We start from the raw sequence: 17,616 nt of genomic DNA on the forward strand, positions 1-17,616 counted from the left end.
CATCATGGATGGCCTGCACCCACACCGTCTCACCTTTGTTCAAGGAATTCAGAGTGATGGGCGAGGATGCGTTAAGTGTCATAACAAACTACAGTTCAATATGATCTTTAAGTGCATGGAGTGCACCTTTGCAATTCATTATCCGTGTGCACAACGATTAATTCTCCATTAATTGTTAGAAGCAAGTCATTATTGCTACTGTATTAAATAATCTGGTTCTATATTATGTTTGAAGTTGAGTTGCTGTTGTTAACTTGAGCTCAAAGTTGTTTGTATTTTGTGATGATCCGTCATTTGATTAAGCTGTATGTATTGATTTGTTGGAAAACTGATTGTGTATATGTATGGCTTAATTTCATTTGCAAATTATTTGAGTGCGTCTGCACACTGTTTGTGATAATGCCTCAATGAAATGTGTATGACTTACATCAGTTTACTCGGTAATATTTCTTCTTTAATTTGCTCGATTAACTTGTGCTCGGTCCTTAGATTCTTACTTGGTTACTTTGAGCTCGGTGATTGTTACTCGGCTTAATTGTGCAGCTCTGTGCTTTGCATTTTACTTTATTAGGCTCGGTGGTCTGTACTTAACCAACAGTGATCTGTACTTAACCGACAATTTATTGACATTTAATTGTTGGCTTTCTTTGCAATTGTCTTGAATGTTTGTCAATATGAGCTGAGCAATATATGTTTGTGAAGTTGAAAGTGAGAGCTATAGTACGTAAGAGATATGTGTTTAATCGGTATAGTGATTTTAACGAAACACAAAAATGTCAACCGTGTGGTGTTCGGGTAAGGGGTGAGTGGGTGACGGGTATGCAGGTAGAAGACTCCCAACCAAACCCAACCCGTATATAATCTTTGTTATGCACCTCAACCAACTCGCCCTGAACTTGTTTAAACACAGTTAAGATGATCAACTCGTATAACCAGTTTATCTAAATGGGTAAAAGGGGGCTAGCATATCAAACATGTCAAATCGGGTGGATTTTCAAAGTAGTAGACAATTTACAAGTAATAATGAGTAACTTTCTTAACATGTCACCACGTGATCGGTCAACCCCCTTTTTACAGTGCCTTGTGTAAATTCTTTATAGCGTTACTGTATATGCTAAAACGGGTTAGATTTATCATTAGCCTGCCCAACTCTGTAAACGACCCATTCAATAAATGAGTAATGGGTCAAACAATTAACCATTCAAACCTGTTATTTTCGTGTGCAGATTGTATTGTATTTGTCGAGGGTGTTGTTAATTGACGGGTTGTGTTCTTAATAAAGCATAAGAACTTAAGAAGCATGTCTAACTAAAAAAACCAAGTGCATCTCTTCTTTTGTAGAACTAGTAATAGAAGAAAAAAGTACGTTATTGTTTACGGTTTTTTGTACTATTTAATGGTAGCCCTTATGAATGCATTAAGAATAATGCTATTTCTAAAGCATCTATACATATACGATTAAGTTCTTTTTATAAAGGCATCAAACTATGGTTCACCTTTTTATTATGGTTAGTAAGTATTAAGATGCATTGAGTCTATATGAAGAACCAATTTTGAAGCTAAATTATGAGAGTAATCAATGATTATTGTGTATATTTTGTTTGTTATTTGTGTTTGTGATGATTATATACTGGATAATAATATTGTGTTTATGATACTTATGTGATAAAGTTCGACCTTTCTAAACATCACAAATTATCATGTAGTAAATTTGATAGGATGTTGACAAATATTGAGATGTACAACACCAGTTTATATTACCATCAATCATGTTTTACATCACCACATATACAACACCATAAAGCAAAAGTTGACAATATATGGATAAAACGATGATCTATGTAGCGTCTCCCTATTTAGTATGAGTGTATGACCATCTTAATGGGATAAGAAATTCGTTAGCAATTTGAAAATGGGAGTCTAGGGCCGATATATATACATGATCAACACCAAAAGAAAAAGGAGAATGTAACTTGTTAGTTATAAGATGACTGCAATTTGAAAGGCACATAAAGCAAAACATGCACAATAAGGTCATAGATAGCCCACTTGGTAGAGGCTTTTGCTTTTTAAGGTTAAGTCTAGAGTTCAATTCCTGCCATGAGTGAATTTAGTCAGGCCCGGTTTTGGGCAAGTGCGAAAGGCTCAATTGAGCCGGGTACCAAAAAGTAAGGGGCACTAAATTTTGTATACAATATGTCACTTAGTCACTTTATATATTGATATATTAAATTAATTTTGTTGCTAAAGATGTATTTATAGGCAAAAGATGTTGTTGTTATCTTATATATTAAAGTCCACTAGTCCATCAATATCTTATGAATTATATTATTGTTTTATTATTATACCATACATAATAATCTCATCCTATATTTATGATGTTAATATATGCAGATAGTCGCAAAGAGTAAATACGCAAACTGGAAGTGTTCATTGTTCAAACATATATATTGATTTATATACTTTGTTTAGTTTTTTTATGTGAGACTTAAACAACTTATGGTATTAATTATCAAAACTTAAATTTTGATGCATTTAAAAATAAGTTAGAAAACTTTGCTATAGTTATTTTATATTTTCGAACGATATTATTCTTATGGTTGTTTAGATACCTTTTTATATATACTTACTATACTTCAGTCGTTAATGACAAATTTTGACGTTTAATGGACACCATTAATATATTATCGAGCTGGGCACCTAAAATTCATGGCACGGGCCTGAATTTAGTATTATTTGGAATAACTTAAGAGTAAGAATAAAATTGTGGTACAAGAAAATCAGTCAGCAAAAGGGCATAGTGGTTTCAACTTTTCGAAACAGAAGGGAAATAGTTACATTGTTTAATCAGTTTACAAAAGGACACTGGTGAATGTCATTTGTGTTCTTCTAGTGTTCAAAACTTCTTCAATTCATATGATCAATTATGATTTTCATGTCGATTGCATGAACATAGCTTCAACTAACCTAAGAAATGAGTAAGTGAACTGGAAAATGAGATTTAGGTGGTAACCGGTAGGAGCAATAACAATATAGAAAAGGGATGGATAGGTGGTACCAAATGGAAAAGGAATAGTGGTTTCATTTTCTTGAGAAGTGATATACTTGATTTTGGATATTTAGTCCTTGTTCGAAAAAGAAATATTACTAAAATGTACCTTTAATAGTTGAAATAATACTCAATTTAGGTGTAGAAAGCATATTAGGAAAGACGGTTTTGAGTTTCTAATGGATTAGACATTGATGTCGCTAATTACCTTTGATGTAATCACGGTAACAAATTGTTGGCTTGGTTGATCATCAAAATCGCATTATGGAAGCAAATTTGTTATGATGGATCATCGAATCCAAGTAGAATTTCATTAGCTGGCCGTCCTTCAAAACCTTACTTATGATAGTCACGGAACATGTTATATGCATATCGGATCATATCCTCATTGAGAAGTAACAACGTAATCACGTTTTTCAATAATTAAACGTACACTGAAATCATGGTCATCCTAGATCTGATGCTCAAGCACTGAGTTACACTCCTTAAGACGTATTTGATAACAAGGTTCAAGTGGTTCAAACAAACTTCGAGTCACTTGCAAGATTAACATGATGAAAACACATTTCTTTCATTCCTAGACCACTTAAGGATTTAGAGTTTAGTCGGTGCTTATATTCAAATTTTCAACCACACATGACCAAGAATCTCTAGCAGCATTTGGCATACAAAGTCTAAATCAACAGTAACATACATTCCAACCAAAAAATATTTGACAAAGACTACACCAATTTGTTGATCCAATATCTATGGTGCCATTATTCACAACAAGAGATGATACCAAACTAAATCTTGCTTTTATTGATAATCTTCTCCCACCATGTGGGGATGGAATTTTGATTCCTACAAAAACCCCTTTAACTATATAAAGAAAAAGGAAAACAACTGGCCTATGGACCATTTTTCAAACATAGAATGTCAAACTAGTAGCATATGCAAAAAAATACTAGTAAATAAATAATTAAATAATTATAATATTAATACTAAAACCCCTTTCTTATTCGTTTCTTCGCTCCATCCCCAACAAAAATTTCATAGCAAAATAAGAGTAAACTTTTGTTGTTCCCACCTTCTACTTCCAACTTTATTCCATTCCCTTATCTAATCTAAGCCTATTTATTTCCTAATAATACCATTTTTCCCTCATTTCACCATCAATAAGTCCATTCCGGAGGCAGCCGAAGATCCGGCCGGAGATCCTTAGCAACTTCTTGCCGTCGTTGCTCTGCTGTCAAAACATTCTTCCGATACTTCGTTTTAGTATCTACAAACACAAATCACCCATTAAAAAAAAAAAAAAAACCTTGCCGAGTTTAATAAGAGATATGTTTGGATTAGCTATTGCAAACGATAATTGGGTTATCAAAAATCTTAAACCTAATGAAAAATGAATTTAACGGCTTATATAGTTTCAATAAGTCAATTAGCCTTTACAATAAGATGACCCAAAAAACATAAATACAATTAACAAAAGATAGATATCGTTGTTGAAGTTATATACCATATTTATTTGAGAAATGTGGACCGTTAGATCGATTTTGAGCATCAAGATTCATATTCAACGCATGTATAACTTTATCCGGAAGTAAGACAGTTGAACAACCTAATTAAGATACCCAAAAACAAATCAATCAAAGATCAGTAACATAATTAACAAAGAATGTCCCAATCATATGCTATAATTATCTATAATTAAATTCGTTTACTAAAAATAACATAACTTTTTCTAGGAAAAATGTTCCAAAAAACAAGTAGAGACAAACATGACAGACTGAAAACATCAGGATCAAAATCAAAACCCTGATTAATGAAATTGAGCTGTCATTATAAAATCAACTATATTATTAAATGAAATAGATATTTTAGAAAGAAATAAACAAATAAACAAGCGAACCTTTTTTCTTGCGGGTTTCAGTCGGGGCTCCGATTTGGCGGGGCAAGAAAACACCAGTACCTATAGATTCACGTTTTAAGTTAGGGTTTCCTAAAAACACGGCCCTCATTCCTGTCCCTGGCGGCGGCGGCGGCTGATATTGGTGCAAAGTCGGCCAAGCAGATAACGGCGCCGCCACAGGTTTCATATTTACCCCGCCGACATTCCTTCCCCTGTTTTGTTGGACAAATTGCTGCTGATACTGATATTGTTGTTGTTTCAATAACTGTTGTTGTTTAATCAACTGTTGTTGTTTCAACTGCGCAAATACAAATCGCCGATATAAAATATAAATTAATTTTAAAAAATCAAAATCAATTATAGAATTTTATCAGCGATTAATACTTACTTGAGCGGCATGAATTTGTTGCATATGATAATTTTTAGAATTTGTAAAACTTTTTGTATTTGCAGTCCCATTATAACCGCACAATGTCGATTGGGGCGAACCAACCGTAACATTAGTCGACTGTTGCAAAAAAAAAAATTATATCAAATTAGATACAACCGAAATCCAATTATTTTCTTTTTAGGCTTTTCTTAATATCAAAAAAAATAATAAAAAGAAATATAAAACAACCTTAATGACACGATTTTCTTCTTCGTCTTCTAGAGTAGAGTGGGCGAGTTTTTGAGACAAATCACTCAGATAGTCTTCATCGTCACTCTCTGTTCCAAAAACAGACTCAACAGGAGAACTCAAATCAGAGTTTTTTCCAGAAAACAAGTTTTCATCATCATCATTAACAACATCTTTTAAGAACTCAGTTGGCAGCCAAAACAAACCATCATCAAGTTCAAGTTCCATTTTACTAAAAAAAAAAATATAAATGATAGTAGTGTGTGTGAGTTTGATACAAATAAATGGTTAATAAGTGATTTGGGTTGCTTGTAGATGAAGGATAATGATTATAGAGTGTGTAAGCAAGTATAGATATAGATATATGTGTATATGTGTATAAGACGTGGTGGCTGCTAATTGATATTTTTTTTGGCGGTGGGCCAAAAAAGAGGGAACATGGAGGGGGTGGTGTTAAAGTGAAAGAGGGAGTTAAATACAAAAGTGAAACCCTAGAAAGAAATTTGGAAAAAAAGTATGTACGCGGTTTTTTATTTTATTTTGGGAGGGAGATTTTGGTGTGTTGTTGTATAGTTGTAACCAGGTAATATGTGGCCCTTTGGCCTCTACTGATTTTAATTTAAAACTGATGATAAAATTCATTATATGATAATAGTAATACCGACGGATTAATAGGTCAGCCGTAAGAAGCCTTTGTGTGATTTAAGATTTGTGAAAATTCATGTTCGGATGTTAGCGGCAAGATTTATCCCTAATATGCTATAATACTTTTGGACCGAATGTTATGAGATTTTCCCATACTAGATATTTGGGTGAGAGAATTGTCTGGGCTGAACCAGATTAAAACCACATAGTCTATGTCTTCGGTAATGATACTAGATTTTAGATACGTGTCTAATATTGGACATGGGGTTTATAATATTATTAATATTAGATCCTCATACATTTAATTCATAATAGCTTATAATTTTAAAAATATACGGTTCTAAGTGTTATACTTTACAAGTTGTAAATAGTCACAGATTATTCACTGTCATTATTAGCTGAAACATATTGATAGAATTGTTTTGCCGTAGTCATTCTACAAGGCACATGTTACAATAATTTTCTATTATAAAAAATTTTTGAAACCAGTTTGTACTGTGATATTATTATGAAAGATAATTATTATATAAAATATAAACATACTTGTGATCATGTACTTGACATTCAAGTATATGTATTTGACCATGATGCGAACCCATAACACGAATAGGTCTATTTTCAATCACATGTCTTATTATAATTAGATAACAATTAGGATTGTTTTCATATATTTTGATAACAATTAGAACTCTTGATTTGAGTGACAATTGTAACTTTAAAAAATTAGATCTAAATAATTTTGTAACTTTTAAAAAATTAGATATAAATAATTTTTGTAAGTTTTAAAAAGTTTTTTTTTATAAATCTCCTCAAGTGGATGGCTAAAAATAAATATAAAATTAAGTAATCGTGACTAAAAAGTGTAAATTATTGATAGAAAACAAAAAAAGTGTATATTAATGAGACTTTTTCTATAAATAATTATAAATACTAATATAATAATATATCTATACTATCTTATAAAGCATTTTGCCCTTTTTTAAAATCTCAAAAAATAATTTGAACTACCTAAATTACTCTCCTTCTTTATTCACTAATTTACCTAATATACCTATAATACCTTAAATCACAACCATTCATTTTTTTCCTCTTTTCTCAAATCTGAACCACTCATTTTTTTCTCTCTTCTACATAAATCATTTTATTCTTCTAATTTATTAAAAATCTTTTATCTCAAAACCGTATATCGATAAATTATAAAAATTGTATGGGTGTTCTTAAAATTTCATGCTCTTTCATTAGAGATGGCATTCGATATACTTTCGACCAATTTTAAATCCAAGTACGGAGCCCATACGGCTAAGACATTTGGCTATCACACTCTATAACTTATCATCTCCTATGACCTATCACCCCACCATCTCACCGCCGCATTGCGCGGGTACTATTTGAAATGACTCAACCCAAATAGACTTCAAATATTGAAACACAAAATTTTTATGTCTTATACTTAGAAAAATACGGTCAATTTTCTCGAAAACTCAAAATGTTTCAAATCAATAAAAAGACACTTGGAATGTTCTTAAAATGATGTAAATAAACTACTATGCAAATTTCAGGACCCAAAAGGATCAAACGAAGTCTCGGTAAAAATTTGTGAAAAGTTACAGAAGAGCACGACTCTTGTTTCTGCAAGAGCCGTCCTCAAAGGTCGTCCTCCTGTAGATTCGTACTTTGACACTTTAATCAACTTTTGACCCTTTTTCTCAATACCGAGTTTCGTACAACTGATAAACAACTTCATTTTGACATAAAAGACATTACACAACATTTCCAATAGTCTTTATACCATTCGTTGCTACAAACCAAGCTTACAAGACTAAACGGGTCACATTACCCAAGTTGTCATCAACTAAGATTATTCCATACTTTGAGTTACAAAAACCATGACTCCAAACCTTCTTTTGCAGAAATATACATAATAAAACTTTACCAAAAACAATTTGTATGTACTAAGAGCCATTAGTTGAAAGGGGATACTACGGGTTCCATTCACCTTACCATTTTCCGCGTTTAATTAAATACATCCAACATACACAATTCAACTTCAAGTGCTTGTCTTGCTTTTACTTTCGGGGTTACCTATAAAAAAGGTAACAACTAAAAGAATAAGCCAAAGCTTAGTGAATACCATTGCATACGCTTATACACACGAAGGAGGGAAAACACACAAAGGACTATTACATGTAGCCAATGGCATCATCATACCATCACTTGCATACTCACCTTTGCGCTAACAACACATACATGGATCCATATACGCTAACAATATACTCAAGAGGTTCTTAGGCCTCATCTCAATTCAACTATGGGGTTCTTAGGCCCCGACCTCAAATTATGTAACACCCATCATTTAAAAACATGGATTTCTAAATTTTTTCACCTAACGATGTCAAGGAAAGCGGAACAAACATTTAAAAGTCCAAACCAATAATTTCAGTTTGGTTTATTCATCTAAATGGTGTTACTTGTCCTATCATTGAAACGAGTTTAAATGGAAATCCATCGGTTGTCCAACATTAAACAACCGATCACAAGTCATTACAAGTCTTTAAATACCTAAATATAATTCAAATGTCTAAAAGGAGCAGCCACTACGGGTAAACTATAGTTATCTTCAAATGCTTTCTACCCATGCCTCGCTCTTTATTCATCAACGATCATAAGCTTGCTAAACCTGAGGGAGCAACACATTTTAAGAAACAAGTGTTAGCTAACGAATTAGCTAAGTAAGAATACACAAGGTTTAGAAAGCATTGGTTCAATTAAAACTTTATATAAACGTCGTATTACATAATTAAGGCACATATCATCACATAATGTCACATCTTTGCATTTATCATCTTTCATACAGGATAGATCATCCTAAAGGTGCCTATTCATATTTAGCATCTTTACATATCACATCTATACATCTTTTAAGTGTAACATAAGTCACACCCGACTAGATGGATTAACCTTACGGTTGTCCATCAATGTCGTTAAGGAATGACAAGCCAATCCAGGAGTAATCCATATGTTCAAGACAAGTGGGGCGGGTCAGACCTCCCGTATTACTCTTCACATCTTTGACCATGTTGCAAGGAGCCACCCGAGCAACCACATCTACGCACCCACCGGGCAAGGGCAAGTACGGGTTAAGCTTAACACTTCACATCTAAATTACGAGCTCGATTTCACATCTCATATGGTTTAGGTGATTACACTACCTAAACAATTAACACATATACATCTTTTACGTTTGGGCCCTTAAACGTGCACGTGACATGGCAACTTAAAAAGTCTAGTAAACTAAATGAACAAGCCATACAAACATGCACATTACAATAAATCTCAAGACATAGCATATCATTTCATTTCATATTACATCATTTCATATCATAGGGACTGCATATAAGGCCTCAAAGGTCATTTACATATCCCATGTCACCTCACGTGTATCCTGATTACCCACAAACGATCAAGATATCAAATGGAAAGTTATTATATGAAAACCATCTTTTGTTGAACCCTCAGCGTGTCAAAGTAGTGTATCTTACCTTGATACAGCTTACCAACACGTTAAGAGTATCTTAAAGTGCTTGCTAAGTATCCCCCGACAACCTATTATACATTAAACATACATTACATAAGTTAAACAGAGCGAAAATGGCAAACTACAGTTAGTAGGGCGCACTACAAACTCAGTGGGGCTCACTGAAAACTTTCTGACCCCATACTGACCCCTAGTGGGTCGCACCACATTCCAGTGGGCCTCACTAGCTTCAGATTTTCCAAAAACGGGATTTTTGTGTTTCTTTCATTTCGAACCCATCTCAAACCCTCACGACCTGAAACTTTCCAAATCACTCCAGGCATCTTTTAAGACTTAATTAACACCGTGAAACCTTCAATTGATCTTTGGATTACTTATATACATTAACCACTCGATTAATCACGTGAAAGACTCGAAATCGATAACCGGATTACAATTAAACCAACCCAGACCCTAAGATCAGGAATAAGATCAATATAACTGATTCATATGATCACAAATCAAAGGGAAATCATCCATATTACCTGTAGATGATAAAGAGGATGAGAGATCTTATCAAAACTTGCTTGAAACACCTAGAAACGGAGTGATTTGATGAAGAATTGCGTTTGAGAGGGAGAGAGAATCGGCTCTAAGGTTTATCTCACGTATAGAACTGATTTGTGACAATTAGGGATGCCTAATTGCCACTTAACCCCTGTCCATCAACTCTTAATATTACACTTTGGACCCCTTAACTTCTAAACATGACTTTTCTTAGTTTATCCTTTTACCGGGAGTCTTAACACACTAACAAGCACTTAATTCCTTAACGTTACTTTGATTACTTTCATTAAATATCACATTAATTATTTCATATTAAATACATAAGCATTTAATCATATAATCACATATAAGGCATATTTACTTAACGAACCTAACGTTAACTAACGGAAGGTCAAATAGTCAAACACGAAAAGTTCGGGATATTACAAATTATGCCCTAACGCCAAATCGATTACCACACACGGAATCCACCATCATATGGTAATCGACCCAACGTACATATAATCGTATGCAAGAGTACTCACCTCCTTCGCGACAATCAAATCCAAGATGACCATCTAACAATCATATTGCTTTTCACCTAGCAATAATTCACAATTTACACATGTAAGGTCATCCATCATATCCAAGGCTATCTAACCATAGCCAAACACAAATAATTCACTAGCAATTCTTAACCCATTTTCATTCTCATCTTGTTCTTGAATTGGCCTCTTTTAAAATCTCAATTTACTTTCACAACATCATGGCCATAACTCATTTTAATACGAAAATCACCATTTCGTTATCTCATTAATATGGCCATACACATTTTACTCAAAAATCATTATTTGCATATTTTCATAATCACTTCTATATGGTCATACCACACTATTACTCCAAACCATCATTTTCTTGCTTTGGCCATAGAATCACTAAAACACTTTTTATCAAAATATTCATGAATTCATATATCAACATGCTCCATTACAAATTAGGATTTAGAAAAGCATTACAACATAACCAACTTATTTCAAAATCTTCAATTTGTCAATTTTCATGAACCCTAGCTTTATTTTAAGTAAATAACCCATTTTGAGAAAAATCTCCAATTCTTACCTATTCAAGAACCCTAAATAGATAATACTCCATATAACTCATTTTTATGAAAAACCCCCCAAAACCTAAATTCACTAGTTATAATCTTAGAAATTAAAATAAATCAAATTAGGTTAAAAAAATTTATTACCTTCAAGATTAAGAATTGAGATCACACTTTTCTTCCTTCCTTTTTCTCTTGAAAATGTCGACACCCACCATACATATGTACCCAAATCTCTCAAATTCAATTGATAGAATATTTGTAGGTTATAATCTTATTATTACTTGAAGTGTTAATTTATTCAAGTGAATATAAAGATTTCTCACAACAAGAAGAATGGAAGTTTGCTAGTGAAGTGTGAAGTGAGTCATAAACGAAGAATATGGCTGGCATCTTCTAGTGATGCCACACCCTCTTTCAAATTTTAGTGGTATTTTATACGTTATCTGTTAAAGTTCCAACTAAATTAGTCTCATAATCAAAAATAAAATACTAGAAAACTATTTTAATATTAAAACTATAATAACGGTTAATTTTCATTGGCTTAGAAGTTTCATGACGTTACACTATTGCTCGTTTAGATAATAATTATTATGATTTTTAATTTATAGTTAATCTAAATTATGACATAAGCGATAATTAATTTGATGAAATTAAGTAATTTGATTGATTAATAATTCATGAGTTCAAATATAAAGATTCAATTTATATCCGTATAGAAAAAAAATCAAACTAGTTTTTTTCTCTATAAGAATATTATGCATATAGTTAATAAATAAATATTTATTAAATCATTGCTTACTATACAAATGTTTTTTTTTTTAACAAGTGAATTTTACGTCAAACGCGTGTTATGTGTACTAATCGCACAACGAAAGGATCCTGCACTAAGCGGATCTTAAATAGCTTTTCTCTCATACCACCTCCTTTATTGGAAAATACCGTCGAGGAGAACCTACCAATGCTCGAACTCGAGGCCTTGGAGTAAACTCCCCCGGGACCCTGCATAGCAGGTTTAGTGAAACACTCTGGCCACTGGGGTTTAACACGATCATTATTGTATATAATAAAAATACTTAGTTATGTTTTTTATTTTATTTTTAAACAACGCATTTAGTAGTTATCATTCGAGAAAGCCTAATAACATCAAATTAGGTGGTATACGATGCTCGAGTTACGAATGTATAAGATGAAACCCCTTAATAACTTATTTCTACAAATGTAAGAAGTTATATTATCTTTTGGAAAAAATAATATTGTTGAACTATTTAAGTTTGTAACAACCAAGTTTTCAATAAAAGTTTGTTAATTTTTCCTCTCCTAAGCGGTTATTACTTGAATTTTTATTTAATTTCACTACAATTTAATTGAAACAAAATATTAGTTAAGAAACAAAACAGTTACAAACCCATTAACAATTTGAGATTAGAAAACCTCATAGCAATAGCAACTTTTTTGTAGTGTAGTTATGAAACAAAAGTGCATCGTGTATATACTTGGGACGAAGGAGTGGAAGAGTAGTTCCGCATACAAAATAACATTGGTCCACGAAACTTAGGTTAAGTTGAAAATATTTTAGTAAATATATTGGAAATTTTCTTTGGGCACATTTTTCTAAAATTTTTAGATCTACCTAAATTAAAACATTTTGAAATATACACAGAATTTTTCATTCAATGAGGGAGTAAAAAGAGATGTTTGGTAGGATGGAATGGAACAGAGGAAAATGAAATGAGAATCACTTCCTTATTTGGTTACATAAGAGAATGAAAATGAAGAGCTAGAAGGGGAATCATTTCCATTCTCATGATTCCTCTCAAAATGGTGAAGAATGGTGAGAATGGAATCAAGTTACTTCTTTCTTTCTTTTTTTTTCCCATGTATTTAACTATTAATTTTAATTATTTATATCATATTATAATTAGTTTTTGTTAAAATAAAAATTTCATATGAATTTGTTTATTTTTTATATTTTTTATGTTCATTCTTTGTTATTACCAAACAATGTAATATATTCTTTTTTCAAATATTTATTCTCTTTCCCACTATTTTCATTCTTTATTACATTTTCATTCTCTATAATTCTCTCCTATGAAACGCCCCGATCTTTACCTTTTACATTTTCTCCTAATTCTCAGCTTTACCGCAATGGGCTTGTCTCGGTATTGTGTGAGACTGGATTGGTCATCCTTTTATTCTCTCCTTTTTTTATAACCAATCAGTGTCACATCATAACATCTTCTTTAATCACTAACAAACCATTAATCTTTTAAAATATGTTAAAATTCAAAACTAGGATATTACCCATATTTATACCATTAATCTTTTAAAGAACCCCTTTACACCCATTTATGATTTATGCAATCCATCGTTACACTCTCGAGTCTTTCAATGATGGGCGAATGACGATTCACACCTAATGATCATGACTAGTCATTTTTTCAAATTTCAACGACATTTGTTAGCTTTATAATATAAATTTGCATTGGATCATTTATGTACGTGATATTTTATATGGCACATATATTCTTTGATTTTTCAATCGATGCATGTTTCTTTATAATATTTATTTTGGTCGGAATAATTATATTTGTATTTGTGTTTAGCAAGTCTTTGTAAAATCAATGGAAACTAACGAGAGACGGACAAAAGGAAAACGATGAACGTCTTAATACATCAAGTGTGAATGGATTGTTTTTTTCAATATTTTAAAATACTGTATTTTAATCGTATCAGTTTTATCGGTACTACCAGTTTTACCGGGCGGTATTATCGTTAAGGTTATTTTAATATTTATTTTTTCTTTTTACAACAATAATATCAAAAGTATTTCATATCAAAATACAATTTTGAAAGTTTACAAACAATAAAAATAACCTTAGAGTGTCATAAAAACATATCAAAAAAGTTTTTTTAAAAAAAACAAAATAACCGATAATAAAATGAATAATGAAAATTTGTTGTACTGGACGGCCAACCAGAGTCTCGTATCACTGGTAAAACTTGCTGGGACGTAATGGTATTTAAAACATCTAGTATCTGAAACATTTGTTTTTTAAAACTGAAAATATTTAGAGGGTGGAGTGACACGTCCTAGAGGTATCAATATACCTAGGTATAATATACACAAGTAGTTGTAATGGGGTAAATACAACTTAACTCGATCTTTACAAACTTTTAACAAAATTAGTTTCATAGATTCAGATTATATATTAAGTAAAGAACATGAATCAATAATACAATAAAACTTAATCAATAAATAAAAAACTCTTCAATTTTTCAATGTAACTCTTTATTAAAACTGAATCTATACAAAGAACTACAGGGTTGTTGTTGAAAAAAATAGCCTACATATATCTAAACAACCCAGCTTGAAATGATAAATTATAATCAATAAGTTTCTACTCAAAAAATTTAATCAAAGTTGATCTTATACAGACTAAGCTGTGTGTAAGAGCTAAGAAACTTGTGTGAAGATTTGATTCTCAGGAATGTCACACATATGCTGTCAAGGAATGGGGATTTTATAGGCGAATATCCTTCTTCTCTTGGTGTCCAAATCAACCACGTGGCTTGTCAGATGGAATATTTGATCGTGCCCATTCATGGTACTTGTGGCCCCCAAGTATTGTCACACATCATTTATCAGCCAATAAGAGTATGGACATACATATGTAATCCAAACCACCAACTTGGATCCTATGATCGTGTTTAGTGACATTAGTCATCCTTATCTTCATTCCAGGTTAGATCTTCACTTGATTGTCACTCACAAATTGAGCTATTTATCAAAGCTCAACTTTGTCTAAGTGCTTCCAAGCTGACCTCCACTACCAGTTTGGTCTTCTATCTTTAATCTTTCTTTTCAACTTGGATTGAATGCTATGTACATTGTTGATGCAGCTTGAAAAACACTTGCTTTCATAAGATCAAACATTACAATACATGAAATATGATCAAAGTCAAAATTGTAAGTTGTGCAGATCATATTACAAGAACCAAAAGACACAAGTATATAATCGTCAAAATTTTTGATCACCAAGTTTATATTATACATTAGGACTCAACATGGAGATCCTCTCTAATTGAGTGGCTAAAGAGCTTGTAGTATATTATCAACTAAACTAGCATGACAAATCCATCTTCATTCCCCATGTAGCTAAAAAACTTTTAATAGAATAATGTTGCAAAACAATTCTATTCCCAGTTCTTGCCTGATGTGGGTCTAAACAGTAACATTTGTGACTAATATCTTGCTAATCGGATTTTCTAATAAAATTCTGTCATTCTAAAAAAACACTTCCAAATTGCAAAGGATAAGAAATAATAACCTCACCTAAACGTCAACAGAATCATGTTGGGTAATTACCTTGTCAAGAGTTGTCTACTGATTTTGATAGTGTGATACTTCACACTGTATTATTGTTAATACGGAAATTTTGACTTAATTAATAGGGTGGTGTATATCAAGTTTACCCATTTGATACATATTATAGTCTCTGAAGACGGAAATAGTTAAACAAGTTCTAGATCTTAATATTCAAGGTCATGTGAAATCTGGTCATGATTATTGGTTTTCAAGTTTTCATATACATGAGGGTTTAAGATATGTGGGATGCACGATAACTATTAAAGACTAGCACGGTACCCGCGCAATGCAGCGGTGGTCGTAGAGGCGACGGTGTGGTAGTGGGAGCGACTGTTGGTGGTGAAGGCGACGTCAAATGGTGTAGATAATTGATGTAAACACAATTGATTTAAAAGGTTAATGAAGATATTTTAAAAGATAAAAGTCTTATAGTGTAACTTAATTATTAATGTTATTTAAAAAGAGAGTTGTATTTTTATTAGATTGTATAAAAGTATAGATTAAGTGTATATGGTAATTAGAATTAAGAAATAGGGGTATTTTGGGTATAAAAAATTACTGAATTTCCTTAAATAGAAGAATCCAATATTTTTTATAAGGGTTTATAGATAATTAATTTCGTTGAACAATTAATCGTTTTTTACATGCTTTACAAAAGTTCAAATGATACGATATATTCTTAATATCAAAACATCCATAGTTGCATAAGATACACATAAGTACCTTTAAACTTATAATTAAAATAGCTTAAAACTATTTATACTCAATATAAGCGTATAAATTGTTACTATTTGAGTAACTACCACTTAAGGAGTAGAGTCAAACATTATCAAACACCACTATTTAGTAATATATATACGGTATATTTGTATAAAAAGATACAAAATAATATATAAACAATGTTTTATTAAACGTGGAGAAGGAACCATAATCGTAAGCAACAACCAACATATCAATTATTACTTTCCTTTGGACTATAGAACTCCACGTTAAGTTCGTTAAGTGCATTAATCCCGTCATTTATCTGCTCCACGGTGTGATTAATCCCATTACACGTATAATTCTACTTATAAGACTTTGGTGTCTTTTCATATACCATAACTCATTAACAAAAATATATGCTAAGTATTCATGATTTATTAAATATAACTTTTGAGTTTTGGAAAGATCAAATGATTGTAAAGAATTAATTGTTCAGAAGTTCAATATCATAACCAACATAAAATTGAAAGCGTTAGGTTATTGATGTCAAAATTGAAAAATCTTTAAAAAGAGTGACAATTATAAAGAATTGATTGTTCAAAAGTTTATCATGATAACCAGCATTAAATTGAAAGATTTTAGATTATTGATGTCTAAAATTGAAAAATTATTAAAAGAGGTGCGTGTAAGTTTAGCATTGATGCAAGAATTCTATATAGATGGTTTCATAAGTCTTAACATCTAATTAAAATAATAATTACTTTAAAATGATAAAATAATGTATGTCTGTTTTATAACGGGGTGTCTAAAGATAGTAAGGTACCTCATACATGTTAAGGAGACACCTATATAATCATTAGTTAATTACTTGTGTTATTAAATGTCTCCTAGATTATTTAACCTTGTCATTTGTTATCTTTATTTTTTTTTCCTAACCACGACATTAAATGTTTTCTTTTTTTAACTAACATAATGTATTTTTTGTTAAAATTTATTTATATATATCTGTACAATGTAAGGTTAATGTGAGAATTATTCACATATGAACATAGATAATTTCAAATATAATTTGATCGGTTCACATATGAGCATATAATTAATTGATATATGCATATTAGTTGTTGTTTAATTACTTTAATTTAATCTTAGATATCTTGTTTTTTTAAGACAAAAGTG

The 17,616-nt window shown here is 31.5% G+C and overlaps 1 protein-coding gene across 2 annotated transcripts; it reads right to left on the minus strand.

Moving 5' to 3' along the window:
* Positions 1-3,983: 3,983 nt before the first annotated feature.
* On the minus strand, positions 3,984-6,091 carry LOC122607783. Of its 2 annotated transcripts, XM_043780826.1 has the most exons (5): positions 5,563-6,078; positions 5,332-5,451; positions 4,944-5,241; positions 4,551-4,652; positions 3,984-4,313 (listed from the first exon to the last, which is right to left on the minus strand). In XM_043780826.1, exons 1-5 carry the CDS (start codon positions 5,788-5,790, stop codon positions 4,204-4,206), a joined length of 858 nt encoding a protein of 285 aa, XP_043636761.1. In that variant the 5' UTR covers positions 5,791-6,078; the 3' UTR covers positions 3,984-4,203. The 2 variants fall into 2 exon arrangements, with proteins under 2 accessions (XP_043636761.1, XP_043636762.1); XM_043780827.1 differs by lacking the exon at positions 4,551-4,652 and having other exon boundaries at positions 5,563-6,091.
* Between the last annotated feature and the right edge of the window lie 11,525 nt (positions 6,092-17,616).

The sequence above is a fragment of the Erigeron canadensis genome, chromosome 7 (genome assembly GCF_010389155.1).
Source record: "Erigeron canadensis isolate Cc75 chromosome 7, C_canadensis_v1, whole genome shotgun sequence".
In the NCBI taxonomy this organism is placed as follows: domain Eukaryota; kingdom Viridiplantae; phylum Streptophyta; class Magnoliopsida; order Asterales; family Asteraceae; genus Erigeron; species Erigeron canadensis.

Excerpts from the sequence above, each read along its gene's own strand:
- LOC122607783 (XM_043780826.1), bottom strand. The coding sequence starts at position 5,790 with ATGGAACTTGAACTTGATGATGGTTTGTTTTGGCTGCCAACTGAGTTC. Across the intron at positions 5,452-5,562 it reads AAGAAAATCGTGTCATTAAG|TCGACTAATGTTACGGTTGG; the intron begins GTTGTTTTATAT and ends TTTTTGCAACAG. Across the intron at positions 4,653-4,943 it reads TGAAACCCGCAAGAAAAAAG|GTTGTTCAACTGTCTTACTT; the intron begins GTTCGCTTGTTT and ends TATCTTAATTAG.